Here is a 14,167-nt window from a genome sequence, read left to right on the forward strand (position 1 = left end):
AGAATGGGAAAGGAGATGATAGCAAAATTTCGGAGCTGCAAAGTAGAACAGATGGCAACTGACTTAGCAGAGCAGAGGAAGCTGGCATCCAAGCAAATAGTGAGGGAGCCCAGGAGCCAATGAATTGCACCACACAACCTCAGAATGGCTCATGTGTTGGAGGCTCCACCAAAGATAGGGGTGTATGTGGGGCTGAAAAGATGAGGATTCATTGACCATCTATATGAAAAGCAGCCCCTCAGTTCCTCCTTTGACCCTAGTATTATATATATATATAAATCTCTCAAAGAGAAAAAAAAGCAAGTACAAAGATCAGTAATAAAAATGCAATTGGACTTAACATCACTGGAAAGTGGATGATTTTAATGCGTATTCCATACCCAGCTAAACTATCAAATTTAAAGCTAAAGACATTTTATATAGACAAGGTCTTAAAATTTTACCTATTAAGCTGTCTTTCTTGTAAAACTATTGGAGGATGTCGACCACTAATGTAAAAGAATAAAAGACACACAAAAAATCATAGGTTCTCCAAATCAGAAAATTCAACATAAGAAAGATGTAGAGAAAGAGGGTGAGAGTAAGGGAAGTTTTACACTGCTGACTGAGGGTTTAGGAATCAATTGGTTCTAGATACATAGAAAGGTAAGCAAGTGGGAAAATCATAATTTAATCATTTACAAATTGTCAATTCTAGAGAAAATAAAAAATAACTGAATAAGAAAGGAAATCTAATCCTGATACATTATAGGACTTAGCTGGGAATACTTGCATAATTATAATCATGTAAACACTGAATGTTGATCAAGCAACAAGGAGTTAAAATATAACTCTGCTAGGAGCATAGGAGAGTGGAAGTGTATTTGAGGAGGGGGGCTTATAAGAGCCAAAGTTTCATCTTCTATAATAAAACTGAAAAATGCAGTAACAGCAGTCTAGGCATCTTATTTAGAAGTAAGAAAATCAATCACTAAAAGAATTCCAAGTGATTGCTTCTGTGGAGTGGGAATCAGTGCTGGCAAAGTGACATAAGCTTTGGCTTCTTTGGGTTTTTTTAATTATAGAAATATACAACCTTGGTAATAATTTAGACTCTTTTAGAGTTCCTTCTGGCTCAATGGAAATGAACCCAACTAGTATCCATGAAGACACGGGTTTGATCCCTGGCCTTGCTTGGTGGGGCAGGGATCTGGCGTTGCTGTGAGCTGTGGTATACGGTCACAGACGCGGCTTGGATTCCAAGTTGCTGTGGTTGTGTATAGACTGGCAGCTGCAGCTCTGATTTGACCCCTAGCCTAAGAACTTCCATATGCTACACCTGCATCCCTAAATAGTAAAACAAAGATAAAAAATTATATTCTTTTGAAAAACTAAGAAAAATACCCTCCAAATCATTGCTATAGGGTTCTGTTATGTTAGCTCTTTTCCGTTGGTGAAAATGACTAAATAAAAGCGATAAAGGGTGGGGAGAGGAGAGCTATACAGATGCTTTAGGTAAATCTGGTGCCTGGCTGGCCGTGAGGGGTAAGGGTCAGGGGAAAGAAGCCAGGAAACCTCCAGATAGCTGGCAAGTATGTTTGGTAGTGGTAGTGGAGAAAGGAAATTCCAGGGAAGGAGCAGATGTGGTCCAGACTCCCTATCATATACTCGAAACAACACCTCATGCTTTTCCTTCCTGGCACTTACCTATGATCGTAAGCTTATTTGTAAGGTTGGTTAACATCTATCTCCTCCACACATAGGCTCCATGAGGTTGAGTCTGTGACTGCTTTGTGCTTTAGCAGCTTCTAAGGCACATAGTAGGTGCTTAATTAAGATTCTCTGAATGAACAAAGACTGAATGCTGAGTCCTTTTACTCGTTACTACTCATGGCTCTGATCCAATCCATTAAATCAGCCCCCTTTGCTACAGTGAATTCAGAGATGGTGAAAACAGGAGCAGATTGGCTGCTGCACAGAGTAGGTGCATCTGTAGATCTCCCCAAATCAGCCGATAAACAGAGGCAACAAGAGAAATTAAAAATGCAGCTACTTCATAGATGGTCTGTCTCACGGTTCTTCCCCTCCATCCTAACCAGGCATGTCTAAAGTGAACGGTAGTTGTATAACATGTCTTTTCAGCCTATAATTAGGGGCATTTGGAGAGACTGGGGCCTCTGAGTCATCTTTATGCATTCATTCTCAACTAAAAGAGCATAGCTGTCAAAATCCAAAATGTGCCTTGTAAACCTGAACAGAGTTTATTGTGGTGAGAGGGTGCCTCCTATGTAGGATGTTAACAGCTAAGTGGCCATCTCACATCACCATGAAACCCCCAAGAGTTACTCACAGTTATCTTGATGTTGACCCAGAGGTTATTACTAGAGGCCAGAGGTGGCCCCCATGTTTCCATCAGCCCCCCTGCAATTGCCCCAAATAAACACACAATCCAAACACGTGCATGCTGCACATGCAGCCTCCAGTGGGGAACAAGTAGAATGAGCCCCACTGCCTGACTTCCAGCCGTCACCACCCCTGGGCGCTGGTGTCCCTACGTAGAACTTCAGGTGTCCCCACTGCTATTCTCTTATCCTTCAATAAGAGCTGAAATGCCCATGAGAAAATGAAGCTTCTCACTCTATAGCACAGGGAACTATATTCAATATCCTATGATAAAACATAGTGGAAAAGAATATTTTAAAAAAGAGTATATATATATATATATATATATATATATATATGGCTGAGTCACTTTGCTATATAGCAAAAATTAGCCCAACATTATAAATCAATAATACTTCAATTTAAAAAAAAGAAGCTTCTTCATTCAGTAGAAGTTTCATTTCTCCTTGAAAATATGTACTGAGCCTCTGCTAAGATGTCTAGTTCCTGTCTCAACATTTTTCTTAGGTTCTGAATCCAGTTGAGTTGAGTTGATTCTGAATCCATGAAACAGCAGCCAAGATTCAGGAACAGACCTTGGCGTCCTCTACCCCTCATTCCTTGGGCTTCTGCTGGAGGGTGAAGTGTTGGTGGTGGTCAGGGTCTGCCAAGTGACAGCCCAGGGCACCCCTCCACATGCTTGGATGGGGCCCAGCACCCGTGCTCCTGCCCAGACTCCTGCTCTACCTGAGCAGGCACTGGGGATGGCCCCAGTCTTTCCACTTAGAGCACCGAGTGGGTATACACAGTGCATGTCAGCAGAGACCATGCCGCGGGGGACTCAGACTCACCAACTAGAACCCAACCTGCTCTGGACTCGTCCTATATACATAGAAATGCACAAGGGCCAAGGAGCAGAGGCCACATGGTATAGTAGTCCATTCTGGGTGGCCTCCCACACACACTGTCCAGAGCAAGCACTGGGTGGGCAAGAGTCCCCAGTAGCATTGCAGGCTAGAGAGGAGGGGTGGAGGGGCCTCCACATCTCATTTCCTGTTCTTTGTCCCTGACCACCCAGGCCATCACGGGGATGGCCATCGACAACCACCTGCTGGGGCTGCGGGAACTGGCCCGAGAAGTGTGCAAGGAACTGCCTGAGATGTTCACGGATGAAACATACCTGATGAGCAACCGCTTTGTCCTCTCCACCAGCCAGGTACAGCCCACGTGCAGCTGTCACCTAAGAGGCCGCTTAGTGGAAGCAGTGGGGAGCAAGTAGAATGCGTGCCTGGTGACTAGCCCATTGCCCAGAGTCAGCCAAGTCCTGGCTCTGCTTCCAATGAGTTGTGTAGCCTTCAGCAGAAGGACCTAAATGCCCAGGGTGCCAATCTCCCCATCTTCTAAAGGGGTGTAATCACGAATGCCACCTTAGCAGAGGTGGGTGGATGGGAAAACACCTATTCATTCCAGTGCTCTAACCATTAGGTTTACTCTCTCCAGGGTTGCCTGAGAGGTGGTGTTCCACCATGGTGACCACGGGCTCTGAAGCCTGACAGGCCCAGAGCAAAGTCTTGGCTCAACCCAATGCGACAGTAGGTGGGAAGCCCAGCCTAGCCCAGCACCTGGCACAGACAGGGTCCTCTAGACAGGTTACAGCCATGATTGTAAAGGACCACTGCCAGTCCGTGTCTCCTGACCAGGGCAACATGCACTCTCTGTTGGAGGACCCCTACCGCAAAAACAGAATGCAGTCCATTAGAGAAAGGCAGCAATTCAGGAGAGAAAAGACTTCCCCCCACCCCCCTCCCCACAAATGTCAGTTTACTAAAACTCCACCTTATCTGCGAAGGGCTGGACGTGGGCAATAAAAAGGGCTGATAAAGTTATGTTTGAGGATAAAAGCCCACTCAGTAATTTCATTTTGTCATTACGGCAGTGAGCTTGCAGACGTGAATAAACGAGGGCAGAACACAACAACATAAATTCTTCAGGAAACCATCCATGGGCAAAAAGTGCTTTGGAACAGCTTTATGGCCTTCGGCTGTTGCACGGCAAATTTATCTGACAATGAGGTGACTCTATTAGCAAGACTAATGGTTTGTTCCGCCCCATTAAAATGGCCAGTGTCATTTCTGAAGGCATGAGCACACAGAACGTGTGGGTTTAAAACAAACCCCACCCTGCACCTGCTCAAGAATGTGCTCTATTTTCCCTCTAACACCAGCGAATACAATTAATTTGGGGTGTGGTGATTTTTTTTCCCCCATTGAAATGAACATTTATGGCTTGACTGCCTTGAATGTGTCAGAAACACATTTTCTTGGTGTGTGATCTGGATTACAAAATCTCAGCCCTCTGAATTCAAAACATATCAGCTCCATAACTCAAACTCCAGTTGATGGTAATCTTTGAAACACCCAATGCTGGGTAATTGTGCGTGGCCAGGCTCTGAAGAAAAAAATCAGACCAGCCAGGCAATACTGACAGTAATTAAGGATGGTGGGAAAAATCGACAGAGAAGACGAGCCAGATTTCCTCCAGTTCATAAATTACTCCCTCTGGGAAACCATCTAACTGTTGGGTGCCACCAGGGTGCCATTTAGTAAATTGCTCTGATTGCCTCAGTGATTCAAACGGCCCCCAGGTGAAGGAGAGTCTCGACCTGAGACCCAGCACCGGGTCACCGTGGGAGCTTCTGACTCCAAATGTAGAGCAGATTTCACACCAGGGAGGGGCTTACGGCCCCTCTTCTTCTGACTTCCTGCAGTTAGATGAGTTTGTTTTGATGACTCTGTCTGTGGCTTCCATGATGAAGCAATCAGTTGATTTGGTTAATTCAGTCAAACACCCAGGTAGAAAATAATCAAAGAGAAGCCACTGTCCTGTTGAGACCCCCAGGGTTGTTGGCACATCTGCTTTCTAGCAGATTTTCAGATCAAGCGGCTTCTGACCTGTCCTCTCTGCCAGGTGCCCACCACCATGGAGATGTTTTGCTGCTATGGTCCTGTGGTACCCAATGGGTACGGTGCCTGCTACAACCCCCAGCCAGAGAGCATCCTTTTCTGCATCTCCAGCTTTCACGGCTGCAAAGAAACCTCTTCAACCAAGTTTGCAAAAGCTGTGGAAGAAAGCTTTATTGAAATGAAAGGTCTCTGCAGTCTGTCCCAGTCTGGCATGGGCAAGCCCCTGGCAACAAAGGAAAAAGTAACAAGGCCTAGCCAGGTACACCAACCTTGACTGCTGCCGCTCAGTTTCGCCTCCCCAAACCCAGCACTCTGCAGCTGCCAGACCCTGCTGAACCCCTGCTCTCAACCCTCACCCCAGCTTTCTGTAGCCCCCCCCCCCCCCCCGTAACTCCAGGCTCAACACTCAGACCACAGGAGGCAGCACACAAAGTGAGAGTGTTAGGAGGAATGTGTCCCTGTGGTGCATGGGAATTGTCATTTATCAAGGTACCTCGGGTCTGTGCAATGGGAAATAAGGCCAGCCTGTCTCAGAGGTGGCCTGGTTGAGATGGGGAAGCCACCTCTGACTTGACCCTGGAAGCTTAATGTTGGTATTTGCTTCCCAGCAGCACCTAGTGTGTCCAGGTGATGATTTTGCCCAGAGAAAGAATGAGTCACCTTATTATGTGCAGGGTACCCAAATGAACCATGAAGGAAGAGGCTAACTCTAGGTCATTACCTCCCATCTCTGGGGAAGGAGTAGGGGGCTTTGTTTTCAGATGGTATTCAGGGTGACCTGCCCTGAGCCACACAGTCCTGTAAGCACTACTCTCAATCTACACACACACACACACACTGCAGGTTAATTTAAAATGGAGTGATCTGGGCCCACAAATACATTTCTCCTTTTGCCTCCCAGGGGCAGCCTTCCATTCAGTTCAGAAAATCTGGTCCAGCTATTCTGAAAGGGAAGAAAAAAAAAAATGGTCTGCCATTGCCCTGGAGTAGCTGCTGCTCCCTGCTTTCCCCCAGGGGTGTGGTGGGGACCAGTCCACTTCCCCGGGGGTCCTGCCACTTGCATTTTTTCTGGTTGCATTCCCACTCGCCTTCATAAGAAACATGCCCTAGTAGGTGATCTGCCTTTTAGAGGAGAGGAGAGAGGGGTGCTTCAGGGGTTTTCTGCCCATTTGTTTTGTTTTGTTCATTCTTAAGAGAAGCTTTTAAGAAAACCACTATGGGAGTTCCTTTAGTGGCTCAGCAGTAACGAACCTGATTAGTATCCATGAGGATGCAGGTTCAATCCCTGGGCGCACTCAGTGAGTTAAGGATCCAGCATTGCCAAGAGCTAAGGTGTAGGTCACAGACACGTCTTGGATCCTGCATTGCTGTGGCAGCAGCTCTGATTCAACCCCTAGCCTGGGAACTTCCATATGTCTCAGGTGCGGCCCTAAAAAAGCAAAAAAGCAAAAAAAAAAAAAAAGGAAAACTTCAGAGTTCCTGTTGTGGCATGGTAGAAACGAATCCAACTAGTAATCATGACATTGCAAGTTTGATCCCTGGCTCCGCTTAGTGATAAGGATCCAGATTACCGGGAGCTGTGGTGTAGTCACAGACATAGCTCAGATTCTGGGTTGCTGTCGCTGTGGCATAGGCCGGCAGCTGTAGCTCCGATTGGACCTCTAGCCTGGGAACCTCCATATGCCGTTGGTACGGCCCCAAAAGGCAAAAAAAAAAAAAAAAAAAAAAAGAGAGAGAGAGAAAACCTCCATGACATTCATTTCAAAAAGTGATCTCAGGACTCCCTTAAATAGCTGGGCTCCTCTATGTGGAGGATGCTATGCAGAGATTCTGACTAAAACCTGAAGAGCCAAGAGCAAGGCTCTCCACTGGCCTGGGGGCCGAGGGCAGAGCTGGCAGTGAGCATGGCTGGGAGGAGGGAATGGCCCCATGCAGAGCCAGCCATGATGGTTGGGCAGGGAGTCCACAGAGCCGAGGTGGGGTTGTCAGGAGAGGCTGTGATTGTGGACGAGATGTGAGAGGCCCTTTTGCTGAGGCATATTTTTATGGGAAAGCAACCAGAAAAATCAAAACTGCAAGCAGCTGAGGCAGCCTGCCTCTCTCCAGAGGAGGTGCAGAACTGGGCTCCCATCACATTGAGTTCTGCCATGCTCCATGCAGGGTTTTCTGGAAAAGCACCCCCCACCCCTTTCCCCATCCCTGTGCTCTGTGTCATTCCAGCCATCCACTCTGACCCAGGGACCCTGCACGTGTCCTTTCTTTGGGCCACCGTGCAAGCTCTCCGCACCCTGACCTGTATTAAAGCAGGCAGGACTGAGATGGAGCAGGCATTTTGACCTTTGCTGGGCTCTTTGAAAACACAAACAGCCCTAAACAGTAAATTCCTTGAGCCCCTGGTTTTAGGTTGAGGGCATCTATTGGCTGATCTGGGAGATTCTGGCACCGCCCCTTCAAAGGCATTGGTCAGTGTGTCCATGCTCCTTCCTCAGGCGTCCACCTTCCTGCTCCCTGCTCCCCTGGAAAGAGCCCAAGAGTCCCAGGTTTGTTTGGGAGATTGCTGTCCACTTCCTTGGCTTTAGGAAATGGAAATTGCTGTCCACTCCCCAAAGCCCCTTATCTGTTCTCACCAAGTGACCACAGGGAAGATCTGAGTTCTCACTCGGTTTCTCTCTGTGGGTTTCTGGGCAGGCAGAGGGTTCTAGTTTGGGGTTCAGGCAACCTTACTGACCATGACCAAGGGACTTAAATGCCCAGAGATTCAATTCCTTCCACCATCAAATGGGGACAGAGTGACCTGGCCTTTGGGCTGTCAGGATTGTAGACCAGTGTATAAGGGCCTTGCACAAGCATGTGGGCGCTGGTGCCCACCATCAGAATGATGCCAGTGGGCATTGTTCAGGTGATGTTTGTCTCCAACTTTTTACAGTGATTTGACAGATCCACAGTCACATGCACCATTCTCTGAGCGTAGAGAAAGGAAACTGTTTTCAGACATTGACCATGTGTGGATAGTGGCGGTTTGGCAGGAGGGGCCACCTCTTATCTCTGAGGAAGGGGCTGGAAGCTGGTCTTCCCCCTCCAAGAACAGGTGGGTACACTGAGCCTCTATGCAAAGGCAATGCTGAGCCATGGCCATGGGTGTCTCTGTGGGGAACCCTGGTAAAGAAGACTGTTCCAAGTGTCCCCAAAGGGATGGAAAATGAAACATGGAAACATTTGGGGGACAGCGATGCATAATAAAAATGTTTGTGGCCACCTTACAATACTCCTGAGTTACCAAAATATATAAAGTTAATATTTGAGTTCTATTTTTATAAAATAGTTCTAGATTTATGGCAATGTGTACATGTGTATTTATAGCCTTTTGATTTTAAGTTATAGTTTTGTGCTTTAAAGAAATATATGTAGGACTAAAGAACTGTATATTGAAAGTACTATATTCAAATTATTTAAAGACTGTACGTCTATATTCAATAAAAAGCAATGCCAAGAAAGATGGTGCTGGCTATTATTTCTGCCCAGAAATGCTATAAAAATTTTGTTGTAAATTTGGTGAGCTGGGTCAACAATTCCTTCGCCTTTGTCTGAGGTCTGTCAGCAGTGATGGTGGATGTCTAAGGGGCTGAGAGAGACAAGGGAGGAGGGAACTTGGTCTCTCCTAGTGGGTGGCATGCCATCATGGGTGGGGGTGAGAGGCAGAGAGACCTCACAGCGTGTTTGGGATCAGATTGGCAGAAACCTGGGTGCAGAGATGGGTGTCTCCACTTAGACCTTCCACAAACATGCACAAGCAGAATGGAGTGGAGGGGAAAACGCCAGGCCTGGAGGTGAGATGCCTAAACTGCAAACTGGCTCTATCTCTAACTTGCTGTGGACTTTGGGGATGTCACATTCACCTCTCTAGCCCTCAGTTTCCTCGTCTGTAAAATGAGGGTGCTGATATCAGCACTTACCCCCTCCAGGGTTCTGGCAAGGTGACCTAAGATGATCATTATTTGAAAACTAAGAAGCGATGTGAAAACCTAACATTCTTATAGTAGGCTTACAGGTACGTGTGCACACAGGTTCTTGCACCTGGCACAGCCCTGCACCCTGCACAGATATATTCCAAGCTGCCAGACTCTCTCCACAGCAGCAATCAGCCACAGAACCAGAACAGAATTCCTCCGAATGGAAGCCCAAATGCTTTCCGATCAGAGCCTAAAAGGACCCCTCAAGTGGATGAATTTGTGTGATTGGGATGCGGAAAAGGAAATCTCCAAAAAGATAATGGCTAAGAATATTCCAGGAGCAATGGAAGGGAGAGGAAGGAACAGAATGAAAGTAATGTGAGTTTGCTCCTATTGATCACATATATCATATGTGGCCCCAAAATAACCAGATGTAGATGACAGAGAGGAAAGAGTACCAACAGCAAGCCAACCCCCAGCATGCAAAAGAATGGCCCCCTCCTTGTTGTCTCTGTCCTGCAAGGTGGATGTTGGTACAATCAGGTTAAAATGTAAGGGGTCCCTCCCAGGTTCACATGAGCAACCACAAGTTTCCAAATTACTCCCAAGAAGTTCTCCTTGTGGATAGAGGGAGAACCAGGAATTGGGGTTCCTTTTATAAATTCAGGCACGCTCTCTGCTTTTACATTTCTCAGAGTTTTCTTTCTAGGATGACTGCTATGCTATCCAGGGGAAAAGCTGGCTTCACATCACTAAGAGAACCTTTCTAAAAGCTCTGTTCTCCCTTGTTTCCTAAGGACCAGCTCTCTCCTTGTTCTTTTCCTTCTGCTTCTTCCATCTCCTTATGGGATTTCATTTCTTATTTCTATTCCTTTTACGTCTTTGGACCTGAGCGTTCTGCCTTGGTCTCTATTTCTTATGTTTAAGGAGCTGCAAAGGGTCAGGCTGAGCTGATGCAGAAGGGCCCCCTCTACCTATAAAAACATACAAGGAGGAAAAAATTTAAAACATATAGTCAAAAGAAAGAAAATAGGAGTTCCTGTTGTGGCTCAGCAAGTTAAGAATCCGACATGGTGTCTGTGAGGATGCGGGTTCAATACCTGGCCTCGCTTAGTGGGTTAAGGATCCAGCGTTGCCACAAGCTGTGGAGTAGGTCACAAATGCAGCTCAGATCTGGTGTGGCTGTGACTATGGCTGTGGCATAGGCCGGCAGCTGCAGCTCCAATTTGACCCCTAACCCAGGAACTTCCATATGCTGCAGGTGCAGCAGATAAAGAAAAAAATAAAAATAAAAATAAATGAGAGAAAGAAACCCTTAACTTACAGGAATAAAGGATGTCCAAAACAGAGCAGTGGGCAGGAGCTAAAAGTGCATCTGACCAGACACAGACCCTAATGGTTAACAGTGGGCTTTTCCACCCCTGCAAATTGAGAGGACATATTCTCAGCCAGCCAAGGTGGGAAATGGAGCTAAATGCCCCACACAAAAGCAGAACCCCAGAGAGATGTCCCAGCTCTGTAAAAAAGACTAGAGGAGTTCCAGTTGTGGGTCGGTGGTTAAAGAATCCGACTAGGAACCATGAGGTTGCTGGTTCGATCCCTGGCCTCTCTCAGTGGGTTAAGGATCCGGCATTGCCATGAGCTGTGGTGTAGGTCACAGACGTGGCTCGGATCTGGTGTTGCTGTGGCTCTGGTGTAGGCCCACGGCTACAGCTCTGATTAGACCCCTAGCTTGGGAACGTCCATGTGCCGCAGGTGTGGCCCTGGAAAAGACAAAAAAAGGGGGGGGGCTAGAAACACTCTTCCCATCAGCTCAGGGGAGCACTGAGAAACCATTCCATTCACTCAGGGCTGCAGAGGGTGGAAAAAGACGTCCATGAGAAATTTAATTATAAGCTTATGCCATATGTGCATATCGAGTCTGAAAGTATTCCATCTATCTATAAAGCAGGAATTCCAAGCCAATCATTTATTTCAATCACCTGGGTCAGTTAGGTCTGAAAGGCCTCAGCAGAATCAAATATAAAACCACTTTCCACAACCTTGAAAACACCAAATACCCACATGGGGGGAAACACTCCACTAAAGGAGAGCTCACAGGCAAAAAATACACACAGCACAAGCAATGGCTCACAGGACAGAAAGCAGCAGATAAAACAAACAGGTGAATAACAGACTGGAGGAAAGAGATGACTCAGAGAGAAGCTATGATATAGATTCATTTAACATTATAAGGAAATAAAAATACAGAAAAGATACATGCAGAAATTCAGAAAGGAGAGATTGGAGAGAATGGAGGAAAGCACTATTCAAAGAGAAAATGGCTAAGAATATTCCAGAACCCAAACACACACCATTCTAAAACTCATGGTCAAAAAAGAAATAATCATAGAAATTCAAAATTACTTAGAGCAGAGCAATAATAAAGATACCTCATATCAAAATTTCTGGGATACAGCAAAAGTGATGCTTTGAGGGAAATATATACATATATCAGAAAAGAGGAAAGACTCAAGATTGATGAGTGAAATGGAACTTCAAAAGTAAGAAAAAGGACCAAACAGTAGATTCAAAGAAAGTGATAAGATAAAGCAGCTGTCAATGAAAAAAAAGGAGAAAACAGCAGAGAAGCTAAATAAAGGAATAGTCAGTTCTTTGAAAAGACAAATGAAATAAGCATATCTCTGGTAACACCAATAAAATAAAAATCAGAAATACATAATATTATGAATACAAAGTTTGCATAACTACAATAAAGTAAACAATAAAGAGATAGCAAAAATACACCATCCACTTTATGCCAGTAAATTTGAAAACTCGGATTAAAAATAGAAAAATTCTTAGAAAAATATAATTTACTCAAACCTATGCAAAAAGAAATAAAATTTCTAGATAGTCTTATAAACCTTATTTAAACTGAAGTCGTCATTTAAAATCTTCCACTCAGGGAAAAAAAGGGGTGGTGAAGAACATAGTATTTTATATTGTTTATGTCCTACCAAACATTCAAAGTGATCATTTCAATTGCATGCAAAATAAGGGGATATTCCCTCTGCTTCTTTACTTGCTTATTTATTCTCTGAAGCTAGTATAACTTCAATATCCAAACCAGATAGAACATACAGTAAAGAAAAACTATTGGCCCCTTTCTCCTTTTAACTCATGTGCACATATCCAAAAATCCCAAATGAAATACTAGCAAATTCTAACAGAATATAAAAGAGATAGTACATCCATGATCAATTCAGGTTTATCCAGGAACAGAGGTAGTTTAATAGTAGAAGCTAACTAAATGTCATTTACTCATCAACAGCTTAAAGAATAAAACTAATAGAATTATTCTAATAATTAAAATAATTAAGATGCATTCAAAAAATTCAACATTCATTCATAATTTTTTTAAAAACTCATAATAGGAGTTCCCTGTGGTGCAGCAGGTTAAGGATCCAGTGTTGCCACTGCAGCAGCTTGGGTCACTGCTCTGGCATAGTTTTGATCCCTAGCCTGGGAACTTCTGCATGCTGTGGGCAGGTCAAAGAAAGAAAGAAGAGAAGAGAAGAGAAAAAAACTTGTAGTAAAATGACATGAGACAAGAACTTAGCTTGACAAAGAACATCTACAAAAAACATACAATATACATCATCCTAAAGAAGGAAATACTGGAAATGATTTTTATCCTTTAAAATCAGGGTAAAGAGAGGATATATACAATTATTACTTCTACTCATCATTGCATAGAGGTTCGAGCCTGTGTAATAAGAAGAGAAAAAGAAAGACAATGAAATAAATAAAACTATCATTGTTTGCAAACAATGTGATTGTCTACACAGAAAATCTGAAAAAATCTACAAATAAATTAATAGAAATCATAAGAAAGGCCAAGGTACTTTATAGAATATCAGTATATAAAAGCCTACTTAATTATACACAACAATAATATCACAATGCAAAATATATGAGTTATGATAGAACCTTGCAATAAATCTAACAATAGACATGAAGACCATACATCGACAATAATAAACTATACGGAAAGACACTGAGCAAGATCTAAATAAAAGAGGTATCTCAATATAACAAATAGGAAAGCCTCTGAAAGATTCAGTTTCCCCCAAATTGACCTCTAGATTCAGTGCAACTCCAGCAAAATTCTGAATGGGGAAACTTCTGTTGCTGATAATGGTAGAGTAGTCTAATTCAAACTATGCTTCCTACACAAAACAGCTTTAAAAATATGGTGACATGTTTTTTAAATCTTCTTGAAAAACATAAAAGAGCGAACTGGATCAATATCAGGGAGAGGATGAGAGTGAGCATAGCATGGAGATGTTTTTTCTCTGGAACTATCTAGTGATCTTCAATAGGCAACCTAGAAGATGAGATGGAATTTTGAGTGTGAAGTCAGGCTTCAAAAATTGGGGGATCCCTGGTAAGCCACCACCCTCACTGGGCTAGGGTCCAAAAACACTGCACTACAGACATGAGAGAGAAAGCATAAATAAACCAACCTCCACATGGACTGCAGCCCAGTTTCAGGCCATCTGGATGGCTCAGAAAATCTCAAGCCCTGAAATTGTGTTAAGATGATCCTGGGTTGCTGGTGTTACCAGGGCCTGGCAAGAAATGGGAAAAAAAAGTCTTCTATAGAGGAAGATAGCATCTTTCTTGGCCTCAAATTGTTCCTACAAATAATTTTTCTAATACAATATCCAGTACACAATTAAAATAAACCAAGCATTCTAGGAGACAAGACAAAATGAGAGCAACTAGCAGAAATAGCCACAGAAACAGACACACGGGTCTCCAGATAGTGGAATTCTCAAACACAAACTATAAGTATTTTTACTATGATCAAGAAGATAAAACCAAGCCTAAAAATTTGGCAAGAAACTG

At 44.1% G+C, this 14,167-nt stretch overlaps 1 protein-coding gene across 1 annotated transcript in view; it reads left to right on the forward strand.

The window, feature by feature from the left end:
• The window catches only part of CHAT (choline O-acetyltransferase), a 50,148-nt gene extending 44,478 nt beyond the window's left edge, over positions 1–5,670 (forward strand). The window contains 2 exon segments of the mRNA NM_001001541.1: positions 3,440–3,577; positions 5,329–5,670. Coding sequence (NP_001001541.1) covers positions 3,440–3,577; positions 5,329–5,598 — 408 coding nt within the window. The 3' untranslated portion in view covers positions 5,599–5,670.

This window comes from Sus scrofa, chromosome 14, assembly GCF_000003025.6.
Source record: "Sus scrofa isolate TJ Tabasco breed Duroc chromosome 14, Sscrofa11.1, whole genome shotgun sequence".
Lineage (NCBI taxonomy): Eukaryota > Metazoa > Chordata > Mammalia > Artiodactyla > Suidae > Sus > Sus scrofa.